The sequence below is a fragment of the Micrasema longulum genome, unplaced genomic scaffold (genome assembly GCF_059751315.1).
Source record: "Micrasema longulum isolate JH-2025_06_02 unplaced genomic scaffold, ASM5975131v1 h1tg001259l, whole genome shotgun sequence".
NCBI lineage: Eukaryota > Metazoa > Arthropoda > Insecta > Trichoptera > Brachycentridae > Micrasema > Micrasema longulum.
Window position 1 is genome coordinate 445,167 of NW_028278446.1, and position 15,403 is coordinate 460,569.

Genomic DNA, 15,403 nt, shown 5'->3' on the forward strand with positions numbered 1-15,403 from the left:
AGTATGTATCTATGGAACACCATAATTTGTCATCCATTTCTGATTACCTAAATATCGCTTTGTGTTTAGATTTAATACGGTTTGATAATACCGCCACCAAATTTCACAATGAAATCGTGAGTTTTAATTATTTATCTGAATTTCAGTTGCGTATTTCTCACCGTAAACTGGCTCAAGTATTGTTGTATTTGCATCCTCAGGGAGTTGGGCATAGATGCGCTGACCTTCGTTGTGATGCACAACAAAGCATCAAATTGACATCTGCCACAAATTTTCTGATAAATATGATATTAAATTATTCTGACTACATTTAGCTGTAAATACTCGACCAAGTTTCCTATTTAGAAACCCCAAACACCCCGTTTGTTTATATCGGATTACTCCGGTTGGCTTACTTTTCGGAATTTTACTGTTCTGGTATTAGGGTATTACCAAGGGATTCTGTTATTATTTCATTTCAAATATTGAACTTCTTCGCAAATTTGCTTATCTAATCACGTTCATTTGTTTCCTTTCAGACATACACATTCAGTTGGAAGATAGGTAAAGTCAGCCAGCATTCAGTTAAAGATGAATGACCGGGACATCCCGAGTGTCCCTATCACAACTTTGGCGGGGGTAGCGAGTCTCACTGACTGTAAGTGTGCCACCCCAGTGGCTGTTGCTAAATAAACATTTGTCTAAATGCATTTCTGTCCGTTGACCTAATTATTTATAAGTCGCTAAAAATGACAATAATGCTAAATGTACACTGTGTTTCCACTTTCAGTACTACCGGTATTGCCATTACCGACACCGTTGCCCCAAACTTTGAATAATAAGTCCCAATTATTCCACCCGAGAGTTGCGGAAGAAGCAGCCATCTTGCTCGCCACTCGCGATGAGACGCTGGTGTCCTTGTTAGTTCACTCTTTAATGCAGACTACAGCGGATCACATGTTGGTTGAATTCTTTTCCTTACTCGGTGTGGCTACATTATAATCTTCGCTTTATTACCTCTATTGTTTTCTCTTTTTAGAGAACTTAAGGATGAAAATGTCGGGATGGACCTCAACACTGTGCAAAGGGAAAACATGCCCCAACTCTTACACGGTATTCTGGAGCTGAATCCCAACGTATTCAACGGTCCGCAAGTCAACCGGTGGAATAACCATAACTATACTCCTAAGTTCAACGGGCTCTCTCCCACGGGCAACTACGGAGTGTTCTCTCCGCAAAACTCCATCCACGACAGCCCCTCCCCGGCCCCGCCTCCTCCCCCGCACGCCAGCGTAGCCTCGCCCCCCTCGCAGAGCCGCCTGCTACACCCCGCCACCTCCACCCCCTTGAACCACCTCGCTCCCCACTGGGGCTCCGACGCCCTGCTGGACGCCATGCCCCAACATTCCCAGACCGTCAGCCGTGCATCTGTTATCACCGAACAGAAAACTTCCTCGCTTATGTCTGCCAACGTGCAAAACGGCGGATACTTTAATGCTCCTTTACCCAACAATGATTCTTATAATAATCAGCATCCTTCCTTGATAAACATGAGTCAAGAAAGTGATCCCCTATCTATTTCACCTCAGCATCCTGTCAGTCTCGAACCCCAACCGACCCTTAATCTTCAAGAAGAAGTCTTTAGGCGACAAGGTATGTTTATACCCCAAAATATGTTTTATTCTTATATATTTTATTTCAATGTAATCTTACCTCATCTTACCTTCATGTAATAATAATGATCAAGATATGCTGCAATTGGTGCACCAATACAGTGCCCTATGCACCATTGGGTGCGGAAAGGGAATGATAATGACATTTTATTATATTTCACTACTTAAAAGTACCCACCTTAAAGTTCGACCTTTATTTAAAAAAAAAATATTTATATAAAGATACATATTACAAAAAAAAAAACATATCCCTAACTCTATGAGGCCAAGAGCCCTGTGTTGAGTTGGGATACAACAAAATAGAAAGTGGAAGCATATATATAATATTTAAGAATACTACAAATAAAAATTATTACATTACATGAGTTTCTATAAAGAACTATAAATAAATCTATGCTATGTCTCGCAGCAGTCTCTTGCAATGGTCTCTTTCCTTAGACAAAACCCAAACGTGTACACTTCTCCTGAAAATGGCTTTCATTTTTAAGAACTTAATATGTTCATCTAGGACATTGAACACTCTTGGGTCCACAAAAAAGACATTTCTCTGAGCGAAAGTCATGTGTTTTTGGTATTAAATAATTCAAATGTCAGGAAAACCTCATAAAAACATTCGGCTGTAATCTCTCCTCGTAAAAACATGACCAGAAATGTGTCAATGACGCTTTTAAAAAAATAGTCTAATATCCAGTACCTTCATAAATTGAAAAAATGTCTCAGGCGGGAAAGCTAGGGGACATCGAAGCATCATAAGAATAAATTTTTGTACATTTATTAGGGGGTTCATGATAGATGCCGTGCAGCCTCCCCAGCCCATTATACCATAGGTAGCTACTGACTGGGAAAATTAACTAAATTACAAACAACGCCTACCTATCTCAACATTTTGATTAGCTAGTGTGTATTTTTATGATTATGATTGAAAAAAAAACATTTACATTAAAATCTTACATACTAAAACAGTGTCAAAATATATTTGTCATTATTTGATCTGGCTACTTAGTAAAATTGCAGGCAACGTTGTTGTTTCAGAGCAATCTCCTGCGCAAGCCAGTGTGGCCCCCTCTCCTCTACACCACGAGCCTCAGGTGACCCTTCCGGTACAACAAGAGGCTTATGTTACGCAGCCGCCTCCCGAACCAATGGAAGTGAAGCACCAATCTCCAGAACCTGCCAAACAAACTCCCACTCAAACGCCGCGTCTTCCCATTGTAAAGTTAGATAGAATGAATTTGGAAGTAAGGAATTAATTTATATTATTTATTAATAAATATATAATTATGTACATACCATAATCCTAGATTCATGTTTCTGTCATTCATGTAAATTTTAAATACACAATTGAATAACGAAACATGCTTTGCCGAATCTCTTATTTAAAACAATATCTGTTTTGACTTTGTATTTATTCTATTGCAAAGTATAATGTGAGGGTATGAATGAGGCCCTGTATTCAATTCCCGACTAGAATAAAAAAAAATAAGCAATTTTATACTGTGGTATTTGAGGTTATTTTATTATCTTATATCATTATCCAAAATCACTCGCAAACGAGTGGAGGCGTATAAAAAAAAAAAAAATAATAATATATCATTATTTCAATCTACAAATTTAATAGAGCGTACACTATGATCATATTTTATCTATTTATTGAAATTATTGTCTAATTTTCAAAATCAGTATTTTTTTTTTTAAAAACCTTTGCTTTAAAAAATAACAAAAACAAATAAACAAAACGCGTAAAGTTCACATTGGTTGAATTATTGCATTCGGCATAAATATATGATTTTAATTGACACCCTTTTTTTATTTTTACTACATTAATTAAGATGAGACATATTGTATTCTTGCAGGAGGAATTAGCGAAAAAGTATTTACCATCAACTCAAAAGCCAATTCAAAATGATCCGGATTCAGATGAAGCTCCTTTAAAACCAAAAACTATTGATAAGGTTAAAAGTGAATTTGATAAGGCGAGAGAACGAAGTTGGCAAGCAGTCAAACGGAGACATGAAGAAGCTAACAAAAAGGAAGAGCAATCCACAACCATCGGTAATATTTGTAATTGTTTTCTAAATGCTTGTATCAATTTTTAAGTTATAGGAGAAGCAAGAAAAATTTAACAGTTTTAATTATATTTATTATATACAGTGATTATATTTATTTATTTATTTATTTATTCATTCTAAATTTCGCTTGTTTACATATCCATGAACTTTTTAAGCCTTGTCCGTGTTAAGCTATAATAATTAACAAAAATAAATGGCTAGTAAAATTAATCAAATTATAATAACATGTAAGGCAATGGAATAACAATCCAGAAAAACAAAGTTTCTATTTGAATGAAAAGAGTTCATGGTGTTTTGTGTCCTGTTATGTAAATAGTATTTGTTTTTTATGGTTTGTATTATTTTATTTATAGTGAAACCGAAGTTAAGAAAAGTTGAAAGACGGCTAGTTCCCGTTATAGAGATGTTGTCAGTTGATGAACTCATGGAAACTAATACCTACCAGAGATTCAACCGATTGATTGATGGTGTTTTTGAATCAACTGATGATGCCAATGCTGTCAATGACATAGGTGAGAGTGATAATTTTTTTTAAACCTTTGTTGTTTTTTCACTCTTTTTCAATATACAATAAGACAGTGACGCTGTTGTAATCACTAGAAAAATCATTTTCATCAACATGTAGATTATTAGGTATATTATTAGTATACAACTCAGAGTAATAATTCTCTAGAGAAGCCCTCAAGCTCTATTGCACAGTAAAAAGGGTTCCAAATTTTTGGTTTGGATTGGAACATGCGTGTAACGGACGGTTTTGGTTTGCACTTGGAATTCTTAACCTGAGTACCTACGGCCCATTGTATTACTGTAATCTGTAGCTAACTCCGTGGGATAATAATCATATAATGGTTTTTCTCTGTATGGGCGACTCTTATTACCCATAGGCGTGTTATTACTCTAAGGTATACATACATACATATCCAGATCTGTTGGACGTTTCAATAATTGTATACATATTTTATTTTAAGTACTTGGTACGATGAAAAGTGATGAGACAGATTCATAATAAACCATTTTTTTCAAATGTTTACGTGATGTTTATTGCGATGATACATATTTTGATATCATGTTATCTTGTAAAAGACAATTTCGTAATAAGAAGTCTGTTCAGTGTAATTATGTATATGTTATGAATCTACGTAAAATTAATTTGAAGTATTCACTATCATTAAACATAATATTATGCACTTTAAATCCATGATGAAATGTGAGCAAAAGTAACTTTTTTTTCTATTTAGATGGGTGTGACATTCCGGAAGAATGGCTCCTTCCACGATACAAAATCCAGGAGTTGTGTGCGGAAGCTGCCAAGCTAAAGACACTTGGAGCAATGGAGGCCTTCCCTGTAGATCGACTCGTTCGCTTGCTGAACATTTTAGAGAAGAATATAAGAGCTGCAGAGCGTATTTCTCCTTTAGGGGACCCGGTGAGCTAAATAAATTATTTTAATTGCAAAGAATGGATAAATATTAACCCAAATTTATCTATGTGCATTATGAAATTAAAATGATTACAATTTACAACCGTAAATTTTTTTATGTAACATCTGTTTGCGTAAAATACATATGTATTTATTTTGCACATTAAGTTCATCTGCATCTTGTCATCGTCTGTTTAACAGTGTTCCCTGTTTTAAGGTTTTTTAACATAAAATTAAATTAGCTTCATAAGAAATAGTTTAAAGAATATAAAAATTAAAACCTATCGGTGAAATGAGTACACACATATGTAATGTAAATACTTATATGTTTAATAAGGCATGTTTCAAAATGATTTAAAATGTCTCCCTTGGCACGGGACACCCCAGTGAGAGAACATTATCCTTAATGTAAAAAAGTAATACATAAATTGTAAACAAATAAATACATCAATAATATGTGTTTTGAATAGGAAAGTAAAATTTCATGTTTGTTATCGTAGGACGACAGTGAAGATGTAAGACTGATGTGGATGGAGACAACGTTGGAGAGGGTGATGTCAGCTGCAGATGCGTGCCTCACTGCCTTATACATCATGACGGCACCAAACATGCCCAAGAGAGTGGTCCTGGAAGACGTTATTGACAGAATTATCATGTTTACCAAATATCAACTTCACAATACCATTTACTGCTCGTTTGATCCTGTCTACAGGATACAATCTACTTCAAAAAAGAAAGGTAATTTACATATCCTCTTATTGTCAATGTGCTAGATACATTAAAAAAAACTTCACCTAACCCTTTGAACTCCTTAATTATTTTTTTGAATTGCGTAGAAAGTCGGAATATGATAAATTCATTCCTGTTTTATAAATTCAAGTATTCGGAATATAGACACTGATAGAAAAAATCGCACATTTTAAAATATAAATTTTAGAAATTAGTAGTAGGTGTAAGAATTACAATGCTGAGCCACACTTGACATAGGAGTGGTAAGGGTTAAGATATCACAATAATTAAAATATATTTTTTCTTAAGCCAATTATTTCCAAGTGGCCTTTGTATTGTGGTGCAAAAAAAAGTATTATCTTATTTACATGTATTATTATGTATTAGTATTTGCTAAAATAATAAACTACTACTGTAGTAGCATTTTATTTTTATCAAACAAAGAAAACATAGATAAACTAACTGTATTACAAAATAAAGCCTTTAGAATCATTTTGAAAAAAAACAGATATACGAGGGTAAAGTCGATGGTAAATGAAATGAAATTATTAACATATAAACAAAGAATATTTTACAATACAATGATATTTGTTCATAAAATTATAAACTCTAATAAAAAAACAGAATTTTGGAAAAAAATTGATCGGAACCAGCATGAACACAATCACAATACTAGAGAAAAGAACAAAATTAGACTTCCATTTAGGAAAAAGGCAAAGTCACAAAATTCAATTTTATTTAAAGCAATTAAAAAGTATTACGAAATGAAAAAAAATATTTATGAAGAAAAAAACATATCAAAATTTAAAATAATGGTCAAGACATATGTGATAAACAATTTGTAAATTAAATATATTTGTAATGTTATTATTAGAACACACATAACAATATGTATGATATGTGTGCCCTATTTTAAGATTTAAATAAAAAAATAAAAAAAAAAAAAAAAAATAAAAAAATAAACCACATACGCCATTATCAAAGTTGTTCGTAAAATATTATGATTAACTTATGTTGTACCATTTTATTTTCTTGGAAAGTGCACACTACCATGCTAAGTTTTATGTAGTTATTGCTTTCTATTTTTAACCAAGTTTCACATTCTTAGGCGATCAGCGTAAAAAGCGATCAGGACACAGCGGTCACGGTGTGGTAAATAAAGAGAAGGGCATACACGAGCTCTATAGTCGGCAGCACGAGAGTGTGGCTCTTCTGGCAGAGTTACTGGGAGGGGCCACTCTCACCGATACCACGGTCCTGCACGCCAGTTCCATGGGGGTGTCCCCCTTCTTTGTAGAGAATGTCAGTGAACTGCAGCTGTCCGCCCTCAAGCTCGTTACTACCGTAAGTTATTTCTTAATTAAAAAATCGGGTTGTGATTGACATCACCATTTGTTAAGATATCTATTTGTGTATTTGCAGTCTTGATAAAATCCCCCAAAAGTTAAATCTAGTATTTGTATGCAAAACCTGTTGATTTTTAATTGATTTATTTGTGCAGATTTTCACTAAGTACGAGCAACACAGAAGATTACTTCTGGATGACATATTGGCCTCCATAGCCCGCCTTCCCAGCACCAAGAGGAACCTCAGGTCCTATAGGCTAAACTCTGAACAGCACATTCAGATGCTGACAGCCCTCGTACTGCAGCTCATCCAATGTGTTGTGGTGCTACCGGAGAACCTAGACAAGTCTGACAAGGACAAGGTGGAAGGAAACGAGGATAGCGCTATTAATAAAATGTCTCAGGTATGTAGGATTTTCATTTATCATATGGGAAGTTAAGTGGTTTTTATATATATATATATATTTTTAATAGACTATCAAATTAAGCCAATTTTTGAAAATATTTATGTATTACATGTGTATTTGGTTTAGTATTACCATTGCTATGTTTTTTTTTTAAATTACTGCCCGCGACGTCAAGGGTTCACGTCAGTAAGTTTTTCTGACATTTAGAAAAAGATCCCCGTACCCTTTAAAACACGCAAAACACGGCTACCCGGAAACCGAAAATCTATCACAACACATAATTCATACGTTCTGAATACGTGTTCACCTGGACTTGTGATGTTTTAAAGTACATACATCCATGGAGCGCAGCATTGTTCCAAGAGCCATATAGAAAGCAAATGTAACTCCACTTTAAAAAAAATCACAACTAGATGTGGAAGATCTTTCCAGTTTTTGCCCTATTTCAAATCTTCCCATCGTATCAAAAATACTAGAAAAAATAGTTTCTCATAGGCTCGTTAACTATATCGAGCGGAATTCTTTATTTTCGGTAAGGCAATCGGCATACCGACGTTTTCATTCCACGGAGACGGGAGTGATAAGAGTACTGTCTGACATTATAACGGCGGTGGACTCTGGTAATCTGGTGTTGATGGCTCTTCTGGACATGAGTGCTGCATTCGATACTGTAGACCATAATATTTTGCTTGAACGTCTGGAGAAAACTTATGGTATCCGTGATCAGGCACATATGTGGTTCAGTTCATATCTTAATAAAAGAGAATATGCAGTTGTGTTCCAGGGTAAAAGCTCAACCAACTTTCGGGTGTCTACAGGAGTGCCTCAAGGGTCAGTACTCGGACCACTTCTCTATCTCCTTTACACTAAAGATATAGAGAACATTATCAAAGAATGTGGATTGTGGTCTCACTGCTATGCAGATGATACGCAGATTTATTTTTATTGCAAACCAGGCGAGAGAAGTGTGCTTGTCAATTTAATTGATGGATGCATCAAGAAAACAGGAAACTGGATGGCTGAAAACAGACTAACATTAAACCCATCAAAAACTGAACAACTGTGGGTGGCTTCAGCCAGACGACAGAATTTGATCCAGGATACGGCTCTACCCAATGTAGGGAGTACCGTTTTACCCACCATTAAACTACTGGGAGTTTTACTCAATTCTGACCTATCTCTTGACGCTCAAATTAGTAGAACGATAAGTTCATGCTTCTACCAGCTGAGACAAATTAAATGCATATGCAAAAATTTGCCGGTTGATGCCGCCCGTCAATTAATAAATGCGTTTGTAGTGTCTAGAGTCGATTATTGTAATGGTATCTATGCAGGTCTACCAATGAACAAAATGACTCGCCTACAATTTGTATTGAATGCTGCAGCAAGACTTATTTTCGGAATCTCTAAGTTCAGTCATATCACTCCACTACTTCGGGAACTACACTGGCTACGTTTTCCACAGAGGGTCGAATGAATACAAACTCTGTTGGCTTATGTATAAGTCACTGCACAACTCTGCTCCGGAATATCTAAGGGAACTATGTATTCCAGATGAACTAGCTGACAGGCGTCTCACGCTTAGATCAGCTACGTCTACGGCGAGAGGAAAAGTTATTATACCTCTACGCAAACAGCGCACTAAATTTAGTGAACGCGCATTTGCGGTCGCAGGCCCTATGGCATGGAATGCTCTCCCAGCAGAGGTGCGAGGCTGTGAAAGTGAAGTGATGTTTCGGAAAAAACTAAAAACCCACTTGTTCTCTAAATCATTTGAATAAATCCGTAGCATGTGACAACAAAATAAATTATTTTAATTAAATTACAAATTTAAAAGCTTCAATTAAATTAATTTAACAATAAAATCACCATGTAAAGCGCCCTTGAGGTATTTTATTACGAAAATGGCGCTATATAAGTTATCCATAATAATAATAATATTAAAACCTCCTTTTTACGTTCCTCAATTTTACGTTTTCCCACTTTTTATGCCGAAATATTTAGATCCCATTCTTTTCCATACATTCTTATTCAAATTTTCCCCCAATCAACATTTGTTATGTTTTTCATAACCCCGGTTTTACGCTGAATTTTTTTTACTCATTCGATCTGTCAAAAGGCGCCGAGCCGATGAATAAAATGGTGAGTAAAATCAAGGTAAATAAAAAATGTGTAAATTGTTGTCTCAAACTAAATTCAAAGTATGTGCAGTGTAATTAACCATTTTGTTTAAGTGTCGATTTTGACATTTTACTGAATTGTGACATGCCGTTGATGCATGTTTAGGAAGAATAAAGTCTTAACATCAATAAATTACTACGCAGAAAGTTAAACAATTTGGCAATAGAAATATTTTCCCAAGTTCTAAACATAATAGGAAAGAAGATGATTTAAACAGTTGTCATAAAAGTGTCAAACAGTTTTGCTGTGATGTAAATGACAGTTGAAATTCTGTAGTGCCATACTAAAAAAAATATACCATGTAAATAAAATTTCCCATTAGGGAAAAAATCATTGTATGCATTATATGTAGATTAAAAATTTTATTTTCGTGTTTTTAAAGTTAAGTACCTACGTAAAATTATTTAAACATGTTTTGTTTAATTCAATGAAATAAACACATTGATTTGAAAATATACAAAATATTTTTAACGAAATCATAGGTAAATATTAATTATACCTAATTATGACAGTTTTTAAAAATTTTCTTCAGTATATTTAGTATAGTCTAGTACAATAATTATATTTCTATGTAATTTCTTTTTTCCGTGTATTTTTCTTCTCCTTACTTGAGGGTTTTCCTTAGTTTTACACTTTTTTGTTGTTCCGTAGAAAAACGTAAAACAGGGGTTTACTGTAGTTTGTTTTTATTTTTAAAAAATCATTTCATACATTTTTAAGAAACTTCGCATACAATGAGGAACTTCAGCCCTGCGGGAAATAGGATACAAAAAATGATTTCTTGCGCAGGGTAAAAATTAGAGCATTAAATTCTACAGCAAAGTTTCTTGAAAATATACGAAAAAAATAATAAAAAATATTTTAATAAAAACGCACTACTTTAAACGACTTCACTGGCTCATATGAACCAACCAATGTTATGAGAGCGATAAAGGATATCCGGTTTGCTTACCATAAACGAACCAATCGGGAGAACTGACGCAGAAGAACCTCTGACGTCACACGTGGCGTTGTTTTAGAAATACAAAACTTTAATAAATCATAGCGCTGATAATACGATATATAAAAATAAAAAAAACACTGAACTTCCTAATGTTAATGAAATGCTCTTATTTTTATCGCGTGTAAGAAAACATTTTTTTGTATCCAATTTTCCATAGCATTGAATTTCATCATTTTATCACAAGTTTTTCATATGCCTACTCACTACAAACTTTAAAATATCTTTTTTTTTACTTAAATTTTAATTTTTAAACAACTTTCATTTATGTTTTTTTTTCCTTCTCTTCTTTATACTTTCATAATTAACCTTACATATAATTCCTTTATAATATGGAAACTTCACTGGTCCATTAGAATTAAGTCTATATTAAACTTTGTAACTGTACTGTACGTTTCCTAAATAAAAGAAAATAAATAAATAAATCAAATAATAAATAAATGCCTATTTCTATGCAGTTTGCTTTACTATGTAACAGATCTTGAGTTGGTTGTTTACTAGAATATTTCATAGTCCAAAGGCTTGCACCCGACCATTTTACCTTCATGTAATATTTGTTCAATCGGTGTACCGATGCAGTACTTATGCATCATTAGGCGCAGACAAGGGAACGCCAATGATCATTTCTCTCATATTAAGGAGAGGGCTAGTGTTGCCAATCAATGAAATTTTGTAATGATGTTGGTTTCTTTTTTTTTAAGGTTGACAAAGATGTACTTATTTACACTAAGTATGACTCTGCAGTAAGCATCGGTGGGACATTTTTGACGTCATTTTTGAATAAGTGTCGCAGTCGATCGGAAGAAATTGACTTCAGGCCTCTATTTGAAAATTTCGTCCACGATTTACTGTCCACAGTAAATAAACCAGAATGGCCCGCCACAGAACTATTACTCAGTCTCTTGGGTACGATGTTGGTAAGTGGAATTTATTGTGTAATAAATTTGGGCATTTTTATTATTTCAAAAGATGCATTTTGTAGAAAATAATTTATTATTTAGGTCAAATACACCTCGGACAAATCCATGGAAATGTCAGTAAGATTAGCTTCTCTGGAATGTTTGGGGCTCGTGGCCGCGAGGTTACGGAAAGACACGGTGCAATCTCGAGGGAAACTTGGCACTATGGATCTCATCATTAGAGACATCAAGGCTGAAGAGGAAAAGGACGGAGTTATTCCGGATGTAAGTAACATTTTTGCTCACAGTTGCACTATGAATTTTAGTTTATTAAATTTATATTCTATTATTTTGTTTCTTTTCCAGAATTCAATCATGGCTGGTCTGGATCCAGATGAAGAAAGAATACAGTTTTTACAGAGGGTACTATTAGATTTTTTGGCTGTGAACGGACAGAGAGAACAAGCTTGGGAATGCGCTCGACACTTCTATATCACACAATGGTATAAAGACTCCTTGGCTAAAAAGAAAGGCCTCACGCAAATAAAAAAACCCACACCCCACAAAAGAAAGAAAAAGCACAAGGATGACTCCAGTGACGAAGACTCATCAGACCCCGAAGAAGAAATAGACAGGATGTTTAAGCATTCAGAAGGAAAGGATTCTGATAAGAAACACAATTCCGAAATTAGCGCAACCGATAATGCGGATGTCTATAGGATGATAGAGAGGCGGAAAGCTTTCTACATTCAGAAAATTAGACCCTTTAGGTATCAAGGAGGCAGTCAAGTCCAAGTGATGCAATCCTACATAGACTATAGTGGAGCGGAATTAATCGCACAGTACTTAGCTTCCAAGAGAAGTTTCTCTCAAAGTTTTGATAGATATCTGCAAAAGGTGGGTTAAATAAATATTTTCTACCTTTTCTAGGCATTGGATTCCTCAATAAAATTATTTTTTATCAAATAGGGTTTGATCAAGGGAAAGCATGCTATGTAATTGTCCTTTAGTTATTTTTAGCAACTGAATATTATTATTATAAAATTGTCTAAAAATATCACAGAAGTAAATAATCATTTTGCAAGTAAGTATTCAGAAACATTAGTCTTAAAACTGTTAAAATAATTCAAAGTTTCTCTTACATTGTATGTTTTTGATAATTAACGTTGCGTGAAAATTTCTGAGCCCAGGCGGATGAAGAATACAGTTCTGTCTTTGAAATAGAATCAGAACCCTGGACGAGTGTTTTAGACTCGATGATTGCTCTCAGGTAAAAATTCTGAATAAGGGAATCGAATTGAGATAAGTCCTCCTAGTTGTGTAGTGGTTGACGCGTTCGTCTACCATTCTTGAGGTCCTGGGTTCAACCCCTAGCGGGGTGGAAATATTGATGTTGATAGTTGTTTGAACACCAATATTTCATTGTTCCTGCACTGGCACCCCAAGCTTAAGACTGATCACTTTATCTTCATGTAACAGATGATCTAAATAAGTTGCATTTGGTTTACCAATCCACCACTGAATGGGGAAAAAGGAATGATAATGATGATGAGAATCATGCAATGCGCCTCAGAATAAAAACCCGCTGCCAGCTAATAGAGATGCCATTTCGCTCTATTGGTTAGCGACAATTTCACTTTACTGGCGGCCATTGTTGTTTGGTTTGACAACAGACGTGTAACGGACACTTTCGTCACTGTGCATGGCTTTGCTCTTATTTGGAGATTTCCTTATTAAAATAATAAAATACAAATTATAGAAATATAAATATGGATAACCGTGCAATAATAAAATATGTGATACCTACCATCTAAGTAAATAAATACGTTGGTGTATTTAAAAGTAATTTCAATGCAATTAAATATCGATTAGTCAATTCTCGATCCGAGTACGGGTAAGTGTTTTGCTGCGAAGTGTAGGTAACGTATATCGTATAAGCTGCAGTGCGTTATTACTCTGAGCATTATGCAGTTTACCATATTAACTTGTACAATATTTATAATCTTTTGAAATGGGCTCATCGATGTCTTCCTTTTACTAATGGTGTAGTATGTTTCAGATTTTATTGGTGTTGTGTGAGAACTCCATAGCTATCCGCACCCGCGCCATGAAGTGTCTGGCCATGATAGTGGAGGTAGACCCCGCAGTGCTGGGCCGAGCCGACATGACGGCCGGAGTGAACCGCTCCTTTCTGGACCAGTCGACGTCGGTACGCGAGGCAGCAGTAGATCTGGTGGGCAAGTTTGTGCTCAGCCGACCGGAGCTTATAGACAACTATTACTACATGCTCTCCTGTCGAATTCTTGTGAGTTTTATATCATAATCACAAGTCAATCACTAAATTCTATAGATTATTCTTATATATATAATATTTTTCCCCAATTATCACAGTTTTTACAACTTTTCTGGAAGTATATGTACACTATAAGAATGTACGAAATTAATTTTATTTTTGTGTAATTCCTATTGTTTTCCTCAGTTTTACACTTTTTTCTTGCTCCTTTTTTCTAAAAAGGGGGTTTTACTGTAGTTAAAATATTTTTTATAAATAAATCATATACAGTCGAACTTGGTTATTACGAGAAAGATGGGACTTGAATTTGCTCGTTATACCAGAGAAAGGTGTTTTTTATACAATCGCTATTGCACACTGTCTAGAATGATGTTTTTAACAATTGAAGATTTTTTGTATAATTTTTGGCAATATTTTTGTTCGGTATGTCCGAGAAGTAGCTCGTTATAACAGTGAATAATTGTATGGAGAAAACCATGAACTAAAATGTCAACTAATGTTCCTCGTTACATCCGAGATCTCACTATTTCCGTGATCGTTATAACCGAGTTCGACTGTATATTATTCGGCGTTGCTACCTTTCTAATGAAGCAAGCTGCATAATGATTTCTGATTATATTTACTTTCTTTTCCCAGGATACGGGTGTTTCAGTAAGAAAAAGGGTAATTAAAATATTAAAGGATATTTGTATAGAGTGCCCAGAGTTCCCTAAAATACCAGAAATATGTGTCAAAATGATACGGAGAGTCAACGATGAGGAGGGCATCCGTAAGTTGGTGATGGAGGTTTTCCAGAATATGTGGTTCAGTCCATGTCCCGTGTCTTCCATCAACAGGCACGCCGACCCAACCTCGGATCCCCTCACGAGGAAGGTGCTCAATATCACCGATGTAGTTCTGTCTTCTAGGGACATCGGTTTGGAATGGTTTCAACAGCTACTTCAAAGTGTATGTTCATCTTGCATTACTTAAAACTTTTGAAACTTAATTGTACTGTGCAGATTTCGACTTCTACTCTAATTTTTAAAAATATATACTGTCGAAACTTTTGAATGGTTTTCAAGATTATTATAATTCTAAATTTAACTTAAAATAAAATTAAAACTTTTACGTGACTAAAAATTAGTAGTAATTAGTTTTTAAACACGCTTTATATAAAAAAAAACCTTTTTATGAATGAATTATTTTTATCCACAGTTATTCAAACCAAAAGAAGACAAAGACGATTCAACTAAAATTAATTTTAATCCTCCCAAGTCCCTTCTCTTATCGTGTCAACAAATTGTCGATTGTTTAATAGAAAATCTTCTAAGGCTAGAAGAGAACACATTACCGGAAGGTAGTTGCGCTTTGTATTATTACACACACATATTGAATTACAAAGTGCAATCTAAGGTTTAGTAAAAT

At 34.7% G+C, this 15,403-nt stretch overlaps 1 protein-coding gene across 2 annotated transcripts in view; it reads left to right on the plus strand.

Moving 5' to 3' along the window:
* The window catches only part of Nipped-B (Nipped-B cohesin loading factor), a 22,191-nt gene continuing 6,788 nt past the window's right edge, over positions 1-15,403 (plus strand). The window contains exons 1-17 of one of the 2 annotated variants that reach the window (XM_088234586.1): positions 1-116; positions 519-637; positions 770-938; positions 1,019-1,632; positions 2,667-2,890; positions 3,506-3,704; positions 4,075-4,233; positions 4,960-5,147; positions 5,642-5,879; positions 6,979-7,214; positions 7,372-7,620; positions 11,506-11,721; positions 11,806-11,988; positions 12,070-12,600; positions 13,763-14,008; positions 14,633-14,944; positions 15,194-15,335. In XM_088234586.1, coding sequence (XP_088090712.1) covers positions 571-637; positions 770-938; positions 1,019-1,632; positions 2,667-2,890; positions 3,506-3,704; positions 4,075-4,233; positions 4,960-5,147; positions 5,642-5,879; positions 6,979-7,214; positions 7,372-7,620; positions 11,506-11,721; positions 11,806-11,988; positions 12,070-12,600; positions 13,763-14,008; positions 14,633-14,944; positions 15,194-15,335 — 3,973 coding nt within the window. In that variant the 5' untranslated portion in view covers positions 1-116; positions 519-570. The remainder of the gene's footprint in view (positions 117-518; positions 638-769; positions 939-1,018; positions 1,633-2,666; positions 2,891-3,505; positions 3,705-4,074; positions 4,234-4,959; positions 5,148-5,641; positions 5,880-6,978; positions 7,215-7,371; positions 7,621-11,505; positions 11,722-11,805; positions 11,989-12,069; positions 12,601-13,762; positions 14,009-14,632; positions 14,945-15,193; positions 15,336-15,403) is intronic. The other variant, XM_088234587.1, reaches the window with a different exon arrangement.